The sequence below is a fragment of the Muntiacus reevesi genome, chromosome 7 (assembly GCF_963930625.1).
Source record: "Muntiacus reevesi chromosome 7, mMunRee1.1, whole genome shotgun sequence".
NCBI classification, from domain to species: Eukaryota; Metazoa; Chordata; class Mammalia; order Artiodactyla; family Cervidae; genus Muntiacus; species Muntiacus reevesi.
Window position 1 is genome coordinate 18,950,435 of NC_089255.1, and position 23,992 is coordinate 18,974,426.

Below are 23,992 nucleotides of genomic sequence, written 5' to 3' on the forward strand. Positions count from 1 at the left end.
TCATGTTGCATTAATATAGTTACACTGGATCCTTGGAATATATGAATATCTGTAGCTTGATTTATAATGTTGCATTCCACTCAACTATAAAGCTGAAAGGGTGAGGATAGGACTTTAAAATTTACAAAAGTCCTCTAGTCATCTTTAGGAACGAAAATGTAATATATAAACAGTAAACTTGTCAAATATTTGATATCAAAGTCAACACAATTTTTGACTCATGTAGAGTAAGATTAATAAGAATGAAAAAGATCTTAAAGGTTGTGCTGGACAGCAACTTACCAAGTGTACTGTCTTCCTGTTAAGTGATCCCTGAGCCTATTCTTAAATGTCTACCATGACTTAAACCCCCACAGCTGCTCTAGAAGTAAGTGCATTTCATATTTGAACAGCTCTGATTTTGAGTTTTTCCATATGTTAATATCTGTTTCTTTGTAGTTTTTTTCTTGAACCTACCTGATTCTAACCCTTCCTCATGATAGCCCTTCTGTAATTTTTTTTTCCTTCTGTAATTTTTAAAGAGTTATTTAGCATATTGGAGATTACCATTGCATTAAACTATATCTGGGCTAACTTTTTTGTATGTGCAGAATCTAGAATAAAGCTTCTGCTTTACTTTTTAAAAAAAAATTAGGTTTTAGTTGAAGTATAAATGCTTTACAGAATTGTGGTGTTTTCTGTCAAACCTCAACATGAATCTGCCATAGGCATACATATACCGCCTCCCTTTTGAGCCCCCTCCCATCTCCCTCCCCATCCCACCCCTCTAGGTTGATTTAGAGCCCCTGTTTGAGTTTCCTGAGCCATACTGCAAATTCCTGTTGGCTATCTATTTTACATGGTAATATGTTTCCATATTACTCTTTGCATGCATCTCTCCCTTTCCTCTCCTCTCCACATGTCTGTAAGTCTATGCTGTATGTCTGTTTTTCCTTTGCTGCCCTGTAAATAAATTCTTCAGTGCCATTTTTCTAAATTCCATATATATGCATTAGAATATGATTTTTATCTTTCTCTTGCTGACTTCACTCTGTATAATAGATTCTAGGCTCATCCATCTCAGAACTGATTCAGTTATTTTCCTTTTTATGACTAATATTCCATTACGTATATGTACCACAACTTCTTTATCCATTCATCTGTCAAGGGACATCTAGGTTGCTTCCATGTTCTAGCTATTGTTAAGAGTACTACAGTGAACAATGGGATGCATGGGTCTTTTTCAGTTTTGGTTTCCTCAGGGTATATGCCTAGGGGTGGGATTGCTGGGTCATATGGGGGTTTTATTCCTAGTTTTTTAAGGAAATCTCCATACCATCTTTCATAGTGGCTGTATCAATTTGTATCCCACCAACAGTGCAAGAAGAGCATTTCCTTTTCTCCACACCCTCTCCAGCATTTATTGTTTGTAGACTTTTTGGTGAGGCCTTTCTGACCGGTGTGAGGTGATAGCTCATTGTAGTTTTGATTTGCGTTTCTCTGATAATGAGCGATGTTGAGCATCTTTTCATGTGTTTGTTAGCCATCTGTATGTCTTCTTTGGAGAAATGTCTGTTTAGGTCTTTCTCCCACTTATTGATTGGGTTTGTTTTTCTGGTATTGAGTTGTATGAGCTGCTTATATATTTTGGAAATTAATCCTTTGTCAGTTGTTTCATTTGTTATTATTTTCTCCCATTCTGAGGGTTGTCTTTTCACCTTGCTTATAGTTTCCTTTGCTGTGCTTCACTTTTTATGGATTGTTGAAGATTATTGTGAACTGGTATTTTGGATTCAGACCTGTCTGTCTGCTCAGAGTTACAGAAGGTACGATACTGCTACAGTACTTACGCATCCTGTACTGTTAAATAAATGCCAGGCAAAGCAGAAGCAGATATTTCTTCATACCCTCATTGCAGACATTGGCAGGCTTTGCATAACAAGTGAATAGCTAACTCATCCTGATGTTACTCTTTTATTAATAGTCACTGTTGTTATATATTCTTGCCTTTAAGGGAAAAGTAGCTATAAGATTTGCTGACAGCCAAAGTCTCATTCAGAAAAATGAAGCAGCCATACTTAGGTTTAGAACAGAGACATCAGTTTGCATTTTGACCTGTTCAGTGACTGTCTTCCAGCAAAGAATAGACAATTCTTCAAAATTATACACAGTTTTGCTAATTAGAAATCTCTTGGAGAATCTCACTGCCATTCATTTTCAACTAGCATCAGGTATTTTGGGAAAGTGTGTCTGGATATTTCAACTCTTGTTTAAACAGAATGTGGCCTTCCCTGGTGGCTCAGTGGTAAAGAATCCTCCTGCCAATGCAGGAGACGTGGGTTCAATCCCTGAGTCAGGAAGATCTCCTGGAGAAGGAAATGGCACCCCACTTCAATATTCTTGCCTGGAAAATCCCACGGACAGAGGAGTCTGGTGGGCTGGAGTCCATGAGGTCGCATTAGAGTTAGACATGACTTAGCAACTAAACAACAACTATTGCAATATTTCCTCTGACTCTGCATTTATATAAATAAAAGCAGTTGCTGGACAATATTAACTGGCTGTCTGATTAAAATGTTTTCTGCTGCCTTTTTTTACACTTCTGAATCAGTTAAAGTGAAGACTATTATGAAATTGTGATGGAAATTTCTTACCTTTGTTAATCAGGGTTTTCTTCATTCTGTGTAACCAAAGCAAAATACAGAAATAAGTTGCATACTGCGGCCAATATGACTGAACTGTAGGCTCTGATTAAGAAAAAAAAAATTTTTTTTAAACACCCTTAGTATTCTAAGACTGTTGATATGTTTTTTAAGGATTAGACCGTTATTTTTTTGTTTGACCGTGCATATATTTTCTTGTCTCAAAATTCAAAAAGTTCAAAAGATAAAAAAGAAAATTTCCCACCTTAATATCTTAACTACCTGATTCCCTCCCTCAGAGCTAATCACTACTATTATTATCTTTATTCTTAGTACTTTTCTCTTAAAAGTAGAACCCCCACAGTTCTCCTAACCTGATTTTTATCCTCCTTTTAAGATCCTAAATATGATTATTTTATGAATTTCTGAGATTAATGGATTCCGAAAATAATGCCTCAGTTTAATTGAGAACAGTATATAAGTTGAGCACTTCATTGATTTTTACCTAATATTTTTTTAGCTACACTGTTTTGGGGAGCTATAGATGATGGACAGTTCTTTAAGGTGGCTTGTATAAATAAATTATAATACGGTGACATGTCCAGCAGTAGAATTAGAAGAATCAAAAAGGAATGTTTAGTGCTATTTTCTGGAAAGTAGTGACAAATCTTGGTGGAAGTGGGTCTGAAGCTGGGTTTTGAAAAATGAATAGTAACTTACTTAGGCAGATGGGATTGGAGATGGAATTCCAGACGGAGGAAGAGCAATAGAATGTACAAAAGGTAGAAGCTATTAATGGTCTAGATTGTTGAATGAACAATAAGGATTGGGAAGTAGTGTGGTGAGAGCTGGAACTAGACAGGTTATGCATTTTGTGAAAGGTTTTGGGATAGTGCTAAATGAGATGGGGCCAGTTGAAACAACTGTAAACTCTTAGCATAGGATTAGTGTTGAGAAGAACCACTTTGTTGGCAGTTTAGGGAGTAAATGAGAACAGGATGACATTAGGAAACAGGGAGAGTAGTGAGAAATGTATTATAATCTGGGCAAGAAATACATGATGAGGTTATCAAAGCAGGAATGGAGACGTAGAGATATTCAGGTAGCATCAGTGAGAATTGAATCATTTTATTAGGAGACAAAATAGTTTAGTGGTTAAGACGGACATTGTATAGAACTTAGTTCCAGCTATTTTTTTTTTTTTTTTTTACCTTTTATCAGCTTTCTGTCAATTATATATTTTTAATCAATTCCCTTTCTTCATCTATTATGGTGTAGTTGAAGCTTTAAGCAGCCTGCATTTAACTTCCTGAATTAATAGTTCCTTTCCATTCCCCCAGTAAAGCAGACTTATTTGATGTTCATGGCAAGCTCTCAGCTTTTTGATCTTCCTAGATAAGTAAAACTAAATGTTGAAATTAACCAGTTGCATAGGAGTCATCATACTATATGATGTGTCTAGAATAGGCAAGTCCTTGGAGACAAAAAACCAAGGCTGGATGGGGAAAGAGGAGAACAGGTAGTGACTGCTAGTGAGTATGAGGTTTGTTTTGGGGGTGATGAAATGTCCTAAAATTGATGGTTAACACACCTATGTGTCACAACTCTGAATGTAATCAAAACCACTGAATCAAGTACTTTGAATTTTATGGTGTATGGATTTGAGATAACAGGAAAACTCTACATTGCTTTTAAAAATACTGTTGATAGTTTTGTGTATAAGTGTTTTACTGTATCTTAGAAATTGACCTAAATGACACTAACACATTGTTTTAAGTCACCCAAGTAATCTAGATGTGGTGTGAGCAAACATTTTTACATAGTCACAAAAATACACAATAATAAAATGCTGGAATATGACTTTCATTCAATGATTCCCACTAATAAACTTGAATCACACAGGCCCTGGCACTATAGTAGAAGTTTTTGTGTGTAATACGTGCCATTTTAATATTTCATAGAAAGTCTTTGGATGTGATAGCTTCTTGTGTGTTAAAGAGCAACCTCTATTTGAAGAAATTGTGTGGCGTGGTTATAGAAGTACCTACTGTATCTGTAACTGCTGATGGTATTAAAAATACTGATTATTTTGCCTTTGGCAGTGGTACTATTTCTACTTGAAAGGGAATAATATGGAAGTCAAGAATAGTTTATTTGGTATGTGTATGGGAGAGTTGCAGATATGAAATTTAGGTATTTTACTATAGAATATAGGTATGTTTTCTGGTTCCTCCCTCTCCTGTATATACTTTGATTTTAATTTTTATCAAGTCTGTCTATCTGGCCTTTGCCGCTGTGGCCCATTGATCTGTCCATCTGTCTGTTACAGTGCATATTGGGTACTTCCAGACGTATGAATTCAGTGATGCAAAGGACAGGAGGGCTGCAGCAGCAAAGGTAGGACAGAATCATTCCAAAGACAAGTTATTAAAGGATCATTAACATTATGTATGTGTGAGCACGTATTGATAGCAGCACCTAGTTATTTAAGGGCATACTGTTTATCCTATAAATGGACACGGAAAGCCTGTTCTGACATGACAAATTTGACATATCTGTTTATAAAGGGCACAGTTTTACTGTTTTTTAAGCCAGAAGTTTACTTGGTATTCAGGCAACAAAGTAAATTGATATTTGCCACTATATTTTTAAAAAAATGACGAATAATAAAAATTATTAAATGGAAGATCTTTATGATGCTTGCTTGATTCATGGACCTGGTTGATTTTCAGAAGCTATGGCAACAGAAAATCCCATTTGTAAAACTGGGAGAAGCAGCAGGAAAGATAGATTGATCTGGCCATGCATATATATTTATCTATTAATGTTACATATCTGATCCTATTTTGATGAAAATAATTAAATCCTGGTGGTTCTTTTAACTTACGTAAGGAACCTTGAGGATTTTTACTTAAATAGTTGTACCATTTACAAATATTTGTATCCATTTACTTGCACATTTGTAATAGCTGTTCCTGGCTTTTTTGGGAAAATGTTGGATTAAAATGAGAGAGCAACAGCACTTTCACACTGAATCCTAAGAGCTAAATCACAGCCAAGTTACAAGCACTTAGGCAGTACAGTGCAAACATTTGAAGAAAAAGAAGTGAAAGGCTTATATATTGTATAATACGGTAAAGTGTTGGATTGCTTATTTACTACTCTAGTATTGGTTGTAAAGTGAGATTTTATAGGGATAACTGAATGATACAGATATTTGCATCATTTTCTTTGCTGTTGTGCTTCCAAAAGACAAGGATTGTTTTTCTAGCAGGTAATTATAGTGCTTCCCAAGGCTTCCTAAGTGAAAAGGCAGATAAAAGTTGGCATTTGGATTTCAGTGAAGAATATGAGATGTTCAAAATGACTCTAAAATGAAGATCTTAAATATCGGTAGCATAAATTCTGGCCCCAAAAGTTAATAGTTACTTTAATAAACTCTATATGCTATATTGAAGAGATCTAGTATACTGTCACTTGAATGTGAAAATGTATTTTGAAGTGATGTTTCATGGTATACTGTAGTAGAGATATCTTCAATCAGTAGCGTTGAGGTGTTTCGGTGTATTTTAAGATCTTCCCCACACACACTGGGATTTTTTGATCTTAGAAACCTTTTTGGTTAACTTTTTAAAACTTTCATACCTTTTTTCAAATGTTTTTTAGGTATTTCATGATGTAAAATAAATCACAAATTATTATTTATCTTTTTGTGTGGCATGAATATTAGTCATGAATTTATAGTTTCTTCAGAATTGTCAGATCTAGTAGTCCAACTCAGTATAAAGAAAAATAGTTCTGAATTTCAGAGACCTAAGTATGTTCTAATGCTGACTGCCACTATTGCCACTTCAAAAGTAACTTCTGCTTTTTGGTTTTCGCTTTTTAAAAATGCATGTTGGTAGTAGCTTTACAAAATCTAATCTCTGTCTTTATGAAAAGGAATTCTTATTAAGGGGTGAAGATGAAAGTGTTTAACTGTATCTAAATCATTGCTAAGATTTGATTTTTTAAAGTTGTGCTTGTTTATGCTTTTGTCAATAAACTTTAATCTACAACTGACACTATGAAGAATCCTAAAATTTCCATTAGTCTGATAAAGAAAATATTATTTGGGTGTTTTAATTTAACATTTTTTTGAATTTCCATTTCATATCCTTTGTGCCTTTTCCTATTGAGTTCTTAATATGATAGTTTTTGTAGTTCTTTTCTCCCATCTGTAATTTGTGGTTTAAAGTAATACTCAACATATGATAACAGATAAGAAAGTAAAGAGCTATTATGTCTTCAAATGATTACATTTATATACCTGTTTCTTTTCATCACCTTTTGACATTATCTCTTTCCTCTTTCTTTTCTCACCTTTGTGGATCATAATTTATGCATGCTATATTTTTATGTCATCAAAGTTCTTTTGTCTTGTGATCATAACCAAATCTTAGTTTGTGCATAGCTTGATTTTTAAAGTGACACCACTGAATTTTTGTTTTTATGGTTATATCACTGACAGTCCAAGTAGCCCAATTTATGACTGGGTCATATTTACACTTCTCCAGGAACTGTCCATTTTGCTCTTCCCAGGATGCCCTTCCCACTAGGCATCTTGTAATAGCCATCAACCATGAACTTTTACATTACTATTCTGTCCCTGTTTCTTGGATCTGTCTTTTTTCCTTAATACAATCTCACTTTACTGGGCTACATCCTTAATTTAACTCCCATATACCTTTTCTACACTGACTCTGATAATGTTTTCAGTTTGTCTTAATTTTTTTTCTTTTTCTTTTTTTTTTTTTTTCAGTTTGTCTTTAAACTTGGTTGCTAGATTGGCTAGTCAGGAAACTTCTAGATTGAGATGTTTACGAAAGATACTGCCTTCTACACTTATGGTTGCTAATCTAATACCAGTTTGCTTCCTATTTCTTGATGACTTTTTTAAAAAGTTTCAGCATTTTCTCTTTATCCTTTTGTTCTGAAGAGACATATAAATGTGAATCTTCTGATTGTGTTGGGCCCTAATTGGACTCTTTAAACTGAAATGCTTGTGTCCTTTTAAAACTTTAAGAAATTAAGTTTTAATATTGCTTTGGTAATTCTCTCCTCCTCTTGGAGTTCCAGTTAGTTGATTGTTAAAAGTAGTGAGTAGTGACTTTTCTTAAAAACTAAGGTAAAATTACATAAGATTGATTTCAGAGAGGGTGCCTGTAAGAGTGCTGAATCTTCAACTTTTACAAGAAATGTGGTAATATCTAAAATGGAAAGATAGTAACTATATGAGCATAAGCATATTATTTAGGATAAATTTAAAAACAAGGAGAAACAGCTAAAAGAATTTTAAATGGTTGCCTCAAAGGACTGGAAATCAGTAGCACCTGGGATATGGGCAAGATGGTTGTTAAACTTTGAGGTTACCATTAGCTTCTAAACTGTGTACATACTCTAAAACTTAAAAAAAAATTAAGTGATTCAGTGCAGTCCCATCATTAAAGGTCCACATTTAGTGATACCTTCATTCTTTAAATCCTTTCTGCAGATATATGTAAAAATATATCTGCAGATATATATATGAAGTCCAAGATATATATATGAAGTCCAAGCCTTCATAAGGAAAATTCCAGTTGTATGTATCACATGGTACTTTTAAAATTCTTAACCATTGAGCTGTGTATTTTGAGGATGATTAGCAAGAGAATGTACTGGAGATGTACATGACCTGTTACAGCTTACTTGTAAAACTTCCTTTAAATGATACAAGAGTATAATATATTTTTGTCTATTTCGGGATCATTTGCATTTATGATCTTTAAAGACATTTACAATCTCTTTATTTTCAAGTAAAGTTTTTCATAGAAAAGTTTGTAAGATGCTTTAAAATTTTACTTAAAACTTTCACGACTCAAAGTATAAGCCCTACGATTTTCAAATAATCTCATGTCTATATTCTGCAAAATTTTGTGTACCACATACACATGTGTAGGGTTTGAATAAGTAAGAAGTAATCAGTCAGTTGTTAATCAAAATCCTACCACTTATCAATAGCTGTTTTGAGTTGCTGTGTTGGGAACAGAAGGATATTAGTTAAAAGAAATCACTTAAAGCACTAGGTCAGGTACTGTTTTAAAAAAAACAAAACAGTAGTAGCCGGGTATGTACATGTGCGACTTTCTCTAAGTGCCTCCACGTGGAGAAATAACTCCATACAAGACTTCTTAATGAGAACCTACTGTGTAGCACAGAGAACTCTACCCATTGCTCTGTGGTGATCTAAATGAGAAGAAAATCCAAAAGAGAAGGGAAATGTGTATGTGTATGGCTGACTCACTTAGCTGTACAGCCAGCGGAGTAAAGCGACTGTACGGCAATTCGAAAAACCAAAAGACTTAATATCAGTTTGCATTTGCGTCATAGAACTGATTTTTGTATGCCATCTTTAGATAGTTTGAAGATGGCTGTTAGTGTGAGAAGGGACAGTACATTGAAGTCACTCAGATGTTCTGTTTCTGTGTTTGGTGGAACACTTTCAGTATGTGCCACATAGCTACGTGGAATGCTGATACTTTGGGCTTGACCATTGGAATCCAGAGGTGAGAATATGAGTAGATAACTCAGGGTTGCTAAATAATCTTAATTATTTCTCACAGTTTCAGAGTTATGAAAAAAATAGTAAAATAGGATAAGGTGGTTTATATATAATCTTCATTTGTGTTTTAGATTAGCTCCATTATGCCAAGATAGTTTGGAGTTGGAGTTACCTGGTTCTTGGCCTTGCCTTTTAGATCCCCCCCCCCCATTTTTAAAATTTTTTTTTTTATTAGTTGGAGGCTAATTACTAAACAACATTTCAGTGGATTTTGTCATACATTGATATGAATCAGCCATAGAGTTACATGTATTCCCCATCCCGATGCCCCCTCCCACCTCCCTCTCCACCCGATTCCTCTGGGTCCTCCCAGTGCACCAGGCCCGAGCACTTGTCTCATGCATCCCACCTGGGCTGGTGATCAGTTTCACCTTTGATAATATATATGCTGTTCTTTCAAAACATCCCACCCTCACCCTCTCCCACAGAGTTCAAAAGTCTGTTCTGTACTTCTGTGTCTCTTTTTCTGTTTTGCATATGGGGTTATCGTTACCATCTTTGTAAATTCCATTTATATGTGTTAGTATGCTGTAATGTTCTTTATCTTTCTGGCTTACTTCACTCTGTATAATGGGCTCCAGTCTCATCCATCTCATTAGAACTGATTCAAATGAATTCTTTTTAACGGCTGAGTAATATTCCATGGTGTATATGTACCACAGCTTCCTTATCCATTCATCTGCTGATGGGCATCTAGGTTGCTTCCATGTCCTGGCTATTATAAACAGTGCTGCGATGAACATTGGGGTGCACGTGTCTCTTTCAGATCTGGTTTCCTCGGTGTGTATGCCCAGAAGTGGTATTGCTGGGTCATATGGCAGTTCTATTTTAAGAAATCTCCACACTGTTTTCCATAGTGTTTTTTCCCCCTTGTAATGAGAATTTTTAAGATCTGTTCTCCTAGTAGCTTTCAGATATATAATATGAAATCAACTGCAGTCATCATTTTTTTTCTTTTTTTTTTTTTGCAGTCATCATGTTGTACATTATATCCCTGTGATTTATTTCGTTTTTTAAAAACTTTATTCTTTTATTTTTGGTGTCGATGGGTCTTTGAAACTGTGTGTAAGCTTCCTCTAGTTGGGGTGAGCGGGCTCAGAAGCTGTGGCTCCTGGGCTTAGGTGCTCTGCTGCATGTGGACTCTTCCTGGACCAGGGTTGGACTTCATGTCCCCCGCACTGCCAGATGGATTCTTATCCGCTGTACCACCAGGGAAGTCCTAATTTCTTCTCTGCTCCTACCGGCAGTTAGGAGACTGAGGTCCACCAAAATCTTGCCTGAATGGGGCCTCAGGCCTCAGTGGTGAAGATTTAAAAGAGTTAAAAGATTTAAAAAGTTTAAAAAGATTTAAAAGATTGTTGTGTGACTTGGCTGTTGATCAGCTAGATGTGAAAGTGAAAGTGAAGTTGTTCAGTCCTGTCTGACTCTTTGTGACCCCATGGACTGTAGCCTACCAGGCTTCTCCGTCCATGGGATTTTTCAGGCAGGAATACTGGAGTGGGTTGCCATTTCCTTATCCAGGAGATCCTCCCGTCCCAGGGATTGAACCCGGGTCTCCCGCATTGTAGGCAGACGCTCTTACCGTCTGAGGTCATGAATTTGTTTTCCTGTTGTAAAAAAGAAGTTTTACATATTGTTTCTACTGTTCATGTAAATAATATCCCTTCCATCGTCCAACCCGTTTGGTTTGCATTTGAATTTTTATGGAAGAATTTAAGTGATTATACACAGTTTATTATCCTTCCATTTATAGAAACATTTGTCTTATTCTGACTAAACTCTTAATGTTCTCTAGAGGTGAAATCTTTGACTCTTCAAATGTGAGATGACATAGAAGTAATTTCCATCATAAAATGCCTATACAAGGGCAAGTGAAGAAGAGCAAAGTCGAATTTGAAATGTTACTTACTGATGGGTGGTTGGCTGTGTGCATTCAATAACAACTTTTGGTACATCAAGATTAAGTTTATAGTTCAGATGCATACCTCAGAAAACTTTCAAGTGAAGTATCATGCATCTGCAGAATTACAAATAGTCAACTTGTCAGTGTTAAATTTTTAAAAAATAATATCAAAGGATAGTGAGTAGAGTATGAACTTCTTCTGAAATAATCTCCAGGAAGCACTTCAGTGGAAAAGTATCTCAAGAACATTACCCTCAACATTCCCTGCCCCCACGCCCTTTTTTTAACCTTCCTTCTGACGTAAATATTCAAAACTGGAAACTTTGAGGATTAGTGTTGTAATTTTTTTTTTCTATGTGTATAGCATTTAAGCCATCTGAGAATTCTGTGATGGTCTTCCTCATCCTCCTAATCCTCTCTGTAATTAGGAGGATGCATTAGAGAGCCAAAAACTTTATTTCTCAGACTGTTTTGGATTTAGGGTTTTTTAGATGTGAAATAGTTGCTGCCAATGATTTAATAGATACGTGTGTGAGAGGTTTGGAGGAAGTTCATCTTTCTTCCCTTTTCTGCCCCCCCATCCCTCCCTGCTGCTTTTTTCTGGGTTTGAAAATGTGAGATTTTTCTGCAGTAGCAGAAATGCAGCATTGCATTATCCATTCTTCACCTTTCTATATTATCAAGAGGCATTTGTAGCAAAGGCAGCAGGTAGGCTCTCGTGTACATCACCTTGTTTCATGGTTATCAGGAGGCAGTTGTTGGCAGTGTCAGTGGTGACTCTCTGATCCCTTGGATCACAGTTAGCTGCCCTTCTTGAATTTAGTGGCTCTGTTGGTAGCTCAGTCAATAAAGAATCTGCCTGCAATGCTGGAAACCCACCTTCAGTGCCTGGGTTAGGAAGACCCCCTGGAGAAGGGCATGGCTAGCCACTCCAGTATTCTTCCTTGGAGAATCTCGTGGACTGAGGAGCCTGGTGGGCTGTGGTCTGTAGGATCCCAAAGAGTCGGACAACTCTGAAGCCGCTGAGCGCGCTGGTGGCTTAAGGGGAGAGAGTCCCCTGTGCTTCAGTTGTCTGGTGTCCTGGTGTCCCAGTCCTTGCAGACAGCCATAGCCTTACAGCCCCGTTCTTCCAGTCCTTGCAGCTAGTAAGTACCCAGTTGCTCTTACTAACTCTCCCTTTCCTCAAAATACCTAGTGCTTTCTCTTCCTGGCACCTATCCTGATTGATCAAAGTCAAGAGTGTCTTTTGGTGACAGGATTCTACTCTTTAATTTTGTATATGGTACACTGTGAGCTTTTGATACCTAGAGAATTTATTGTATTTATTATAAGTCATTAACTGTCAATTGTTTTGCAGTCTTTAGTGACTCTTAGTATAAAGTTCTCAGCAGCCTTACATATTTTTATAGGGAAGACGTTTATACCTGAATTATACATGATAATTTTTTAGAAGGAAATCAGGTATTTAATTAAATTTGAGAGTTTGGAAATGAAACTTTTTACAGTTAGTGTGACCAGCTCAGAATGTTGCTTCCTTATATACTTTGTATCAGTGCTTCTCAAATTTTAATACAAATTAGTAGATGTGGATTGGGATTTAAGATTCTGCATTCCTAACTAACTCTTGGGTGATTATGATTTTGTGGGACGTATTTTTGAAGTATTGGGTTGGCCAAAAAATTTGGATTGGTTCGTAACCAGAACGAACTTTCTGGCCAGCCCAGTAGTAAGGCCTATACTACTGTAAATTAAGGAACATTTTACATTTCTATTCATATGATGATAAAGTAGAAACAAATCTTTTCACCCTACTCCCAAACCAGCCCCTGGGGATATAATTCTCAGGGACAGTTTTCTACACTTTTAAAATGGCACATTCAGTATGTCATGGAAATTTACTTAAAAAAAAGCAAACCCAAAAATGGAATATTGTGCATTGCTCAGGAACTTGCCTTTTTCAGTCAGTAGTATCTCAGTAATATCCTTCCATTTCAGTGTTCACAGGTCTATTTTGTTTTTTAAATTGCTGCATTATATTTTAAGTACGGATATAGCATAATTTATAGACAGTCTTTTGGGGGAATATCTTTGCTTTATTGCTGTTTCAAATAACGTGCATGTGTACTTTCTTATTCTTACCCTTTTACACTTGAAGATTTCTTTTGGGTAGGTTCCTAAAGGTGAAATTTCTAGGTGCATTTTAAGTTTTGATCAGTTCTGCTAAACTATTGTTACAAAGGTTTTAAGAGAGTTGTCATCTCACTAACATGTTGTGGGGCATTTTCCCACACCTTTGTTTCCAAATATTATAATTTTTTAGGATCTTGGCCATTGTGCTAGATTAAAAACAGTCTGTACCTATATTAAGGAGATCGAATGTTTCCTTTTCGGCCAGTTGTATTCTTCGAATTCATAAACTGCCCATTTTTGTTGGATTATTTGTCTTTTATGGACATACATGTTTATTTACCTTTTATTGTAGGTGTTGCAAATATTTCTCTACAGAAGTTTTTGTACTTTATGACTTTTGGGTTTCTAATACTGCTTTAAAAGGCACATTAATAGCCTGTAAAATTTAAATCGGCGGTAGCTATCTTAAGGAGATCTGACTCTTTGAGACCCCATGGACTGTAGCCTACCAGGCTCCTTCATCCATGGGATTTTTCAGTCAAGAGTACTAGAGTGGGTTGCCATTTCCATCTCCAGGGGATCTTCTGGACTCAGGGATCGAACCCAGGTCTCCTACATTGCGGGTAGACACTTCACCGTTTGAGCCATCTGGGAAGCCCTCTTAAGGAGGTCAGATTAAGCTGAATAGAAACATAGAAGCATAAACCCATTCTTGTGTAGGAAAATTGTCAAACTGAGTTTTGAAATGGAATCTACAACCTGTTGTATTTCAGATCAAATTTTGAGATAAAGCTAGCCTTTGTGGGGTCTTTTCTATGTATGATAATTGGTTTTTTTTTTTTTTTTTAATTTTTTTTGCTGTTTCATCTTAGACTACTGTTTCATATGATAAAACACATTCATCTAATATTTAGCTTTCCCCTAAAATAAGAATTTTCTATTGAGACTTTTCAAAAATAGTTGCTTCTCCATAGTACTAATCCTAGGAATGTCATTCAATAGCTTGGTTGATCTGCCAGGAGATTCTGTCATACCCTAGAGTGTGGGTATGTCTGCATACTGTATGCATGTACCTAGAACTGTGGTTCTCCACCTTGGCTGCATGTTGGAATGCCAGGAAGCTTTCAGTAAATGGTAATGCCAAGATTTTTCCCTTGTGCACCCAGTCCCCTCCTCCACCACTCCTCCCTTACTTTGTTTCTGATGTATTTAGCCTTGGATGTGGCTTGCACATCAGTTTTTTAAAGTGCTTCATATGATTCTAATGGGCTACCATAGTAAAGGACCATTTGATCAAAGGATAGAGGATGATAGTGCATAAAGTCAGCTGGGACAGTTGTCATATTGAGACCCACTTTTTAAAAATCCAGAAATGGAACTTTGGACATACTTTCAAAGCAAGCGCTACTGCTGTAACCCTAGAATGTAATTTTCTTCAAATTACTAAAACACTTAGCCACTGTGTTTATATGGGAGTTCTACACATACACTTTTTCAGAGCCCTCATAGTGGGAAACTGTTTAGGGCATTGGTTCCTAATTCTGGCTGCATATTACTATTGTCTGGGGGAACTGTAGGTTACAGCTGGATGAAAAGTACACGTATCCATGTCCCATTCCAGACAGTTGAAACCACATTGCTGGTGCTGAAGTCATGTATTGATACTTTCACATTTCCAGAGGAGATCCTAATATGTAGCCAGAATGGGAAAACCACTGTTTTAGAGCTTATAACTAGAGATCATGTGAAGTTTTAGATTGCCTTATTGTCCTAAAGGTTAAGTGTATTGCTGCAAGTATTAGTTTTCTAATTATGGTGATTTTGCTCATTAACTGATTTTGTTTGGCTGTTTGTATCTTTTTTTTTTAAGAAGCACCAGTAAGAACAGGATGAAGAGCTCTTTATGTTATCCAAGAGCTTGAATTGATTAAAATAATGGTTTTATGAATTTTGGCGGTGGTAGCCACCATACATAGGTGGGTTTCTTTGACCAGGCCCCAGCCTAAAGCAATTAAATCAGAATCTTTGAGGGTGGTGCTATAAGCATAAATTTTTATAAAGTTCTCCTAATATTCAGGTCCTATTAACTTACTTCATCTTGGGTCAGTTTTATCTTTCTCTGCCCTCATCTGTAAAATGTAAATAATGCTTGCTTTGCACAAAATATTAATGTTAGGATTAAGTGAAATAATTATTTAATGTATATAAGGTGCCTGGCACTAAGTAATTTCACATCTGTGTTCTTCTGTTTGAGATTGCCCTTTTGATGCTCACTGTACTTTTTTATAAAGCACCTTATCCTTTTGTTTTTGGCTCTGTGTACTGTAGCATGTGGGATCTTAGTTCCCCAGCCAGGAATTGAACACGTGCCCCCTGCAGTTGAAGTGAGGAATTTTAACAACTGGACCCTCAAAGAAGTCCCATTCATCGTAAATGCAATTTTTTAAAGTCCCACTTTTTAAAAATACGGTTATTTTGTAAAAATTTTTTGTAAAGGTTACACTCCATTTACTGTTACTACAAAATACTGGCCATAGTCCCTATGTTGTACAATACATCCTTGTAGCCTGTCTTAGACCCAATAGTTTGTACCTCCCACTGTCTCACCCCTATGTTGTCCCCCCACCCAGCCACTAGTTTGTTCTCTGTATCTGTGAGTCTGCTGCTTTTTTGTTAGGTTCACTCGTTTGTTGTATATTTTCACACAGTATTTGTCTTTGTCTTTGACTTACTTTTCTTAGGGGTAGTGACCTCCATTGAGTTAGACAAGGCTGTGGTTCATGTGCTTAGATTGGTTAGTTTTCTGTGATCGTGGTTTCAGTCTCTTTGCCCCCTGATGCCCTCTCTCAGCACCTCTAGTCTTACTGGGGTTTCTCTTACCTTAGATGTGGGGTATCTCTTCACGGCTACTCCAGCAAAGTGCAGCCACTACTCCTTACCTTGGACGAGGGGTATCTCCTCTCTGCCGCCGCTCTTGACATTGGACGTATAGGGCAACCCAAGATGGACGGGTCATGGTGGAGAGTTCTGACAAAATGTGGTCCACTGGAGAAGGAAATGGCAAACCACTTCAGTGTTCTTGCCTTGAGAACCCCATGAACCATATGAAAAGGCAAAAAGATAGGACACTGAAAGATGAACTCCCTAGGTCAGTAGGTGCCCAATATGGTACTGGAGATCAGTGGAGAAATAACTCCAGAAAAAATGAAGAGACGGAGCCAAAGCAAAAACAACCCCCAGTTGTGGGTGTGACTGGTGATAGAAGCAAGTCTGATGCTGTAAAGAGCAATATTGCATAGGAACGTGGAATGTTAGGTCCATGAATCAAGGCAAATTGGAAGTGGTCAAACAGGAGATGACAAGAGTGAATGTCGACATTCTAGGAATCACCGAACTAAAATGGACTGGAATGGGTGAATTTAACTTAGATGACCATTGTGTCTACTACTATGGGCAAGAATCCCTTAGAAGAAATGGAGTAGCCATCATGGTCAACAAGAGTCTGAAATGCAGTACTTGGATGCAATCTCAAGAATGACAGAATGATCTCTGCTTGTTTCCAAGGCAAACCATTCAGAATCATGGTAATCCAAGGCTATGCCCCAACCAGTAACACTGAAGAAGCTGAAGTTGATCGGTACTATGAAAACTTTGTAAGACCTTTTAGAACTAACACCCAAAGATGTCCTTTTCATTGTGGGGGCCTGGAATGCAAAAGTAGGAAGTCAAGAAACACCTGGAGTAACAGGCAGATTTGGCCTTGGATTACAGAATGAAGCAGGGCAAAGGTTAATAGAGTTTTGCCAAAATGCTATAGCATTTTGGTCATAGCAAATGCCCTCTTCCAGCAAATGCCCTCTTCCAGCAACATTGGAGAAGACACTATACATGGACATCATCAAGATGGTCAACACCGAAATCAGATTGATTATATCCTTTGCAGCCAAAGATGGAGAAGCTCTATACAAACAAAAACAAGACTGGGAGCTGACTGTGGCTCAGATCATGAACTCCTTATTGCCAAATTCAGACTTAAATTGAAGAAAGTGGGGAAAACCACTAGACCATTCAGGTATGACCTAAATCAAATCCCTTATGATTATACAGTGGAAGTGAGAAATAGATTTAAGGGACTAGATCTGACAGACAGAGTGCCTGATAAACTATGGACGGAGTTTCGTGACACTGTATAGGAGACAGGGATCCAGACCATCCCCAAGAAAAAGAAATGCAAAAGAGCAAAATGGTTGTCTGAGGAGGCCTTACAAATAGCTGTGAAAAGAAGAGAAGCGTAAAGGAAAGATATACCCATTTAAATGCAGAGTTCCAAAGAATAGCCAGGAGAGATAAGAAAGCCTTCCTCAGCGATCAGTGCAAAAAATAGAGGAAAATAATAGAATGGGAAAGACTTAAGATCTCTTCAAGAAAATTAGAGATACCAAGAGAACATTTCATGCAAAGATGGGCTCAATAAAGGACAGAAATGGTATGGACCTAACAGAAGCAGAAGATATTAAGAAGAGGTGGCAAGAATACACAGAAGAACTGTACAAAAAAGATCTTCATGACACAGATAATCATGATGGTGTGATCACTCACCTAGAGCCAGACATCCTGGAATGTGTAGTCAAGTGGACCTTAGGAAGCATCACTACAAACAAAGCTAGTAGAAGTGATGGAATTCCAGTTGCACTATTTCAAATCCTAAAAGATAATGCTGTGAAAGTGCTACACTCAATATGCCAGCAGATCTCGAAAACTCAGCAGTGGCCACAGGACTGCAAAAGGTCAGTTTTCATTCCAATACAAAGAAAGGCAATGCCCAAAAATGCTCAAACTATTGCACAATTGCATTCATCTCACACGGCTAGTAAAGTAATGCTGAAAATTCTCCAAGCCAGGCTTCAACAATATGTGAACTGTGGACTTCCAGATGTTCAAGCTGGTTTTAGAAAAGGCAGAGGAACCAGAGATCAAATTGGCAACATCTGCTGGATCATTGAAAAAGCAAGAGAATTCCAGAAAAACGTCTATTTCTGCTTTATTGACTATGCCAAAGCCTTTGACAGTGTGGATCACAATAAATTGTGGAAAATTCTGAAAGAGATGGGAATACCAGACACCTGACCTGCCTCTTGAGAAATCTATATGCCGGTCAGGAAGCAACAGTTAGAACTGGACATGGAACAATAGACTGGTTCCAAATAAGAAAGGAGTACATCAAGGCTGTATATTGTCACCGTGCTTGGTTAACTTATATGCAGAGTACATCATGAGAAGCACTGTGCTGGAGGAAGCACAAGCTGGAATCAAGATTTCCAGGAGAAACATCAATAACCTCAGATATGCAGATGACACCACCCTTATGGCAGAAAGTGAAGAAGAACTAAAGAGCCTCTTGATGAATGTGAGAGAGGAGAGTGAAAAAGTTGACTTAAAGCTTAACATTCAGAAAACTAAGATCATGCCATCTGGTCCCATCACTTCATGGCAAATAGATGGGGAAACAGTGGCTGACTTCATTTTTTTGGGCTCCAAAATCACCGCAGATGGTGTTGGCAGCCATGAAATTAAAAGATGCTTAATCCTTGGAAGGAAAGTTATGACCAACCCAGACAGCATATTAAAAAGCAGACACATTACTTTGCCAACAAAGGTTTGTCTCGTCAAGGCTGTGCGTTTTCCAGTAGTCATGTATGGATGTGAGAGTTGGACTGTAAAGAAAGCTGAGTGCTGAGGAATTGGTGCTTTTGAACTATGGTGTTGGAGAAGACTCTTGAGAGTCCCTTGGACTGCAAGGAGATCCTACCAGTTCACCCTAAAGGAGATCAGTCCTGAGTGTTCATTGGAAGGACTGATGCTGAAGTTGAAACTCCAATACTTTGGCCACCTGATGCAAAGAGCTGTCTCATTTGAAAAGACCTTGATGCTTCGAAAGATTGAAGGCAGGAGGAGAAGGGGATGACAGAGGATGAGATGGTTGGCTGTCATCACCTACTCAATGGGCATGACCTTGGGTAAACTCTGGGAGTTTGTGGTGGACAGAGAAGCCTGGCGTGCTGCAGTCCGTGGGGTCGCAAAGAGTTGGACACAACTCTCTGAGCGAGTGACCTGAACTGAGTGACCTCCAAGTCTCTCCATGTTGCTGCAAATGTCAAAAATTCATTCCTTTTGTGCCTGAGTAGTATTCCATTGCACATATATACACCACATCTTCATCCATTCTTCTGATGATGGATGTTTAGTTTGCTTCCATATCTTGCCAATTTCATGTACTGCTACTGTGAACATTGCAGTGCATGTATGTTTTTGAATTAGTGGGTATCCTTGACGTACTCCTTTCTCAGTTTGGAACCAGTGCGTTGTTCCATGACGGTTCTAACTGTTGCTTCTTGAGCTGCATACAGATTTCTCAGGAGGCAGGTAGCGTGGTCTGGTATTCCTATCTTTTGAAGAAATTTCCATAGTTTGTTGTGATCCACACAGTTAAAGGCTTTAGTGTAGTCACTTTTGGTATATAATTCCATGAGTTTTGACAAATGCCTAGAGAATATAAATTCCGTCTCAGCCAGCTTACAGAACAGTTCCATTATTGCCCTCTAAAGGGGTCCGTTTTTATACCCTGTTTGTCCAAATCCTACCACCCCCCAACCCCTGGCAACTAGAAGATTTGTATACCATCCCTGTATTTTGCCTTTTCTGCCTTGTCATAAAAACAGACTCTTGCAATAACGTGTAGCCATTTGAGTGTAGCATCTTTCATTTAGAATTTGCATTTGAGATTCATATGTACTGTTGTAACAATAGTTCTTTGTTGGTGAGTAGTTTCCAGTGAGTACATTCCATCCAGTGGATGTACCACCATTTGTTTATACAGTCCCTAGTTGCAAAATGTTTAGGTTTTCATACAGGTTTTTGGGTGAACATAACAACATGAGTTTTCGTTTTACTTGGGTAAATTCCTAGTAGTAAGATTTTGGGGTTAAATATGTTTAGCTTTATGAGAAACTTTGAAACTTTTTCTGGTTGGCTGTATTTTTGGCTGTGCTGGGTCTTAGTTGCAGCATGTAGGATTTTCTAGTTGCGGCATGTGAATGAACTCTTAGTTGTTGCATGTGGGATCTAGTTCCCTCATCAGGGATTGGACCTGGGTCCCCTGCATTAGGAGTGCAGAGTCTTAGCCCCTGGACCAGCAGAGAAGTCCCTTGTTTAGTCCTTGCTTGCATTCTCTTCGTGTTTAGTACAGCTTTTGGTTTATTTTCTCTTGTTTTTCTGTCTTCACTTTTACTGACTTTTTATTAATTCTTCTGCTTGTGTTAGGTGTAGTTTGTGCTTTAAAAAAAAATTTATCTTTCTTCATTTCTTATGTAAGCATTTAACACAGTGAATTTCTTCCTAAACAGCATTAGCTACATTTCACAAATTTTGATGTTTTGTATTTTCGTATTCCTCAGTTCAAGATGTTTTCTAATTTTCTTGAAGACTTCCTCGTTGACCCTTGGATTACTTAATAGAAGATGGTTTATTTTCTGAATCGTCTGTTCATTGGATTACTGAGAGAGGAGTTTTGAAATCTCTAAGTATAATTGTGGATTTTTCTGCTTTTCTTCAATTTCTGTCAGTTTTTGCTTCATTTATTATGGGACTTTATTGTTAGGTGCATGTTTTCTTGGTAACTTGACCTTTCCACTGAGATTTCTGTTTATCACTGGTAAATTTTCTTGTTTTGAAGTTTACTTTGAGAAAAAGAGCTGCTGCAACTTTTGCTTGATTTGTGTTTTGCATAATACATCTTTTAAAAAAAATTTTACTTTAGTCTCTGTATATCATTATATTGAAAAATGGGTTGTTATATAAACAATATATAGTTTTGCCTTAAAAAAAACTAAGCTCTGTCTCTTGTCTTTTATTTTCATTTAGCAGCACAAAGATTTCTTTTTTTAATTAAAGCATAATTGACATATGACATCAGTTTCAGGTATATAACATAATTTGGTATTTGTATAGTTACCTCTGTCTTTTAAATGTTTTTTTTTGTTTGCTTGTTTTTTTCCCCACTTTTAACATTTAATATAATTATTGATGTGGTTGAATTTTGCTGTTTTAATTGATTTTTGTCTTTGGTCCTCCTCTTCTGCTTTCTTTTGGATTGAAATTCTAAAAATATTTGACTTTATATATGTATTGGTGCTTTTATCTCTCTTTTTAAATGGTTGCACTAGGCCTTATATACAAATATTTCACTTCACAGTCTACTTAGAGTTAATATTTTTCCACTCCAAGTGAAACATAGAAACCTTTTAGCTATATAGATAACATTTATATCTGTCCCTTTGTACTGTAGTTGTCATATGTGTTACATTGGTATACATTTAACCTTTCCCCTCACCATAACCTGTTATAATTTTCGTTTTCAGCAGTTCTGTATATTTTCCGAAATACAAGAGGAGAAAAATAGACTATGATGTTTACTCATTTACTCTTCCTTCTTTCCTGAAATTCTAGGTTACCCTCTGCTGCCATTCCCTTCCTATTTGGAGAACTTCTTTAGCAGTTCCTTTAGAGCAGGTCTGTTGGCAATGAGTTCTCTAGGTTTTCTCCTGTCTGAGAATATCCTTTGCTTCAGTCCTGAACAATACTTTCATTGAATATAGAATTTTAGGCTGGTAGCTTTTGATATTATCCCACAGGGATAATATCCCAAGACTTCATACACAGCCACACACTCACTCACTCACTCACTCATTCATTCTTGTTATTGACATATCTTTGAGTTCACTGACCTCTCTGTCATCTCCTCTCTGCTCTTGAGCCCATCCAGTGGTCTTAGAGCTTTTTAGTCCTAAAATTTTCCATTTAGTCCTTCTACCTTTTTTTTTTTTTTAAATAATTTGAGCTTCTGTCCTGAGAATTTTTTTCATTCATTTTAAGGTTCACCCTTACCTAATGTTCATGTTTTTAACAGCTGTTTCAAAAGTCTTTGATAATTCTAATACCTGGGTCATCTTGGGGTCAGACTCAAGTAATTGTCTTCTCCCTTGATAGTTGATCAGATTTTTGTTATTGTTCTTAACTTTGTTTCTGGTAGTTCTGTGTTCTCTCCTGAGTGTGTAGTATGTTGTGTGAGATTCTGTGTCTTCTTAAAATCCTTTCAAAAATGGTAAGGATCTTTTATTTGTTTTAGTAAACAAGTCAACCCAGTTAGGTTCTACCTGGAGTTCTTTCTTACCTTATGTACAGGTTGATTCCATTATCTGTTCTGTTTTCTAAATCTTTGCTGTGTTCACTTTGCCCCTCCCATTTCCACTAGGTTGATCTAGGATTTGGGCAACTATTTATTCATAGTTCTGTTCTGGAAGCTTCTCCTGTTCTTCTTTGGCTGTTCCACACATGGATTGCTTGCATGTGAGCCCAGGACTTGGTTCATCATAGAATTAGGAATCTGCTTCTGCATCTCTCTCCTTACAGTGATTTCCTCTGTCTCCCAGGGGCCCTTTTCTTTATTCCTCTATCTGAATGTGTGGAGTTCTCTCAGTTTTAGTTTTCTGCCCGTCATGCCTTGAGGTGAAGTAGCAAGAGAAAGAAAGAAAATAATAGAATTCTCTCGCACTTTTCACAGCAGAGTTCTTCCTTGCTCCTCTGTTTAGAGCAGTGGGTTTTCCCTGGTAGTTTTCTGTGCTCTGCAGTATGTAGTTTCATGGCTGGGACTGGTCTCAGGCCAAGGCTGGGAGAAATAAATAAAGGAAGATGAAAAGTATTCTCTCTGACTTTCCCAGGGGCATTTGCCCTAGTCCCTGACCAAGAAGGTGCCCTTGTCTCAGTTTTTGCCGATCATGCCTATTACACAGTTATGCTTATTTGGCCCAGCCTTGTGTCCAAGCCAGGAAATAAAGGAGATAAAACAAACAGGATGGTCATTACCATCTGTTTGTTGTTCTTCCCTGTTCTCCCCAATCTCCCTGCTGTTATTTAATTGTTAGAGGACTCTTGTTAGTTGTATTTTGTGCAGTTTTTAGTTGTAATTGGTGGGAAGGAGATGCCAGGACCAAAAGTCAGATTGTTCCGTTTTTAAATAAAAATAAACATGATTAGTGTGTAACTTTTATTTGACTAAAAGTACCCACTTTTAAGTGTATAGTTTGAGTTTTGATAAAAATTTTCCCTCATATAACCAACCATCACATTTTTCAGTCCCTCAAATGCCCTTGTGCCTTTTAGCTTTCTGTCATCCCCTCCTCATCCTGCCTTGAATTACCCTGTTGTGGAGGATATAAAAGATATTTAAACCTATGTAAGTAAGATCTTTAATATTCCTTTGGGTTCTCCTACATGGAATAAATGAAGGAATATTAGATCCAGATTGTCCTGGGCTAGAATTTCCAACTATTGCACTTAATTAGAGGTATGATGTTGGGTAGTTTTTGTGTACTCCTGGAGCCTAGTCATAGTTCTCTCATACTTAAAATAGGAAGTAAGAATATTTACCTTGCAGAGTGCTTTGAGAGTTAAATGAGGTGTATAAAATACTTTGCTGTGCATGTGTGCTCAGCCTCTTAAGTCATGTCTGACTGATTTCGACCCTATGGATTGTAGCCTGCCAGGCTCTTCTGTCCATGGGATTTTCTAGGCAAGAATACTGGAATGGGTTACCATTTCCTCTCCAGGGGTTCTTCCCTACCCAGGGATTGAACCCACATC

General features: G+C 37.3%; 1 protein-coding gene across 3 annotated transcripts in view; it reads left to right on the forward strand.

Moving 5' to 3' along the window:
• Positions 1-23,992, forward strand: part of ARIH1 (ariadne RBR E3 ubiquitin protein ligase 1) — a 98,077-nt gene that overhangs the window by 18,856 nt on the left and 55,229 nt on the right. The window contains exons 2-3 of one of the 3 annotated variants that reach the window (XM_065941573.1): positions 1,709-1,805; positions 4,951-5,018. The exons of 1 other annotated variant lie outside the window; for it this stretch is intronic. In XM_065941573.1, coding sequence (XP_065797645.1) covers positions 1,709-1,805; positions 4,951-5,018 — 165 coding nt within the window. The remainder of the gene's footprint in view (positions 1-1,708; positions 1,806-4,950; positions 5,019-23,992) is intronic. One more of the 3 variants, XM_065941575.1, reaches the window with a different exon arrangement.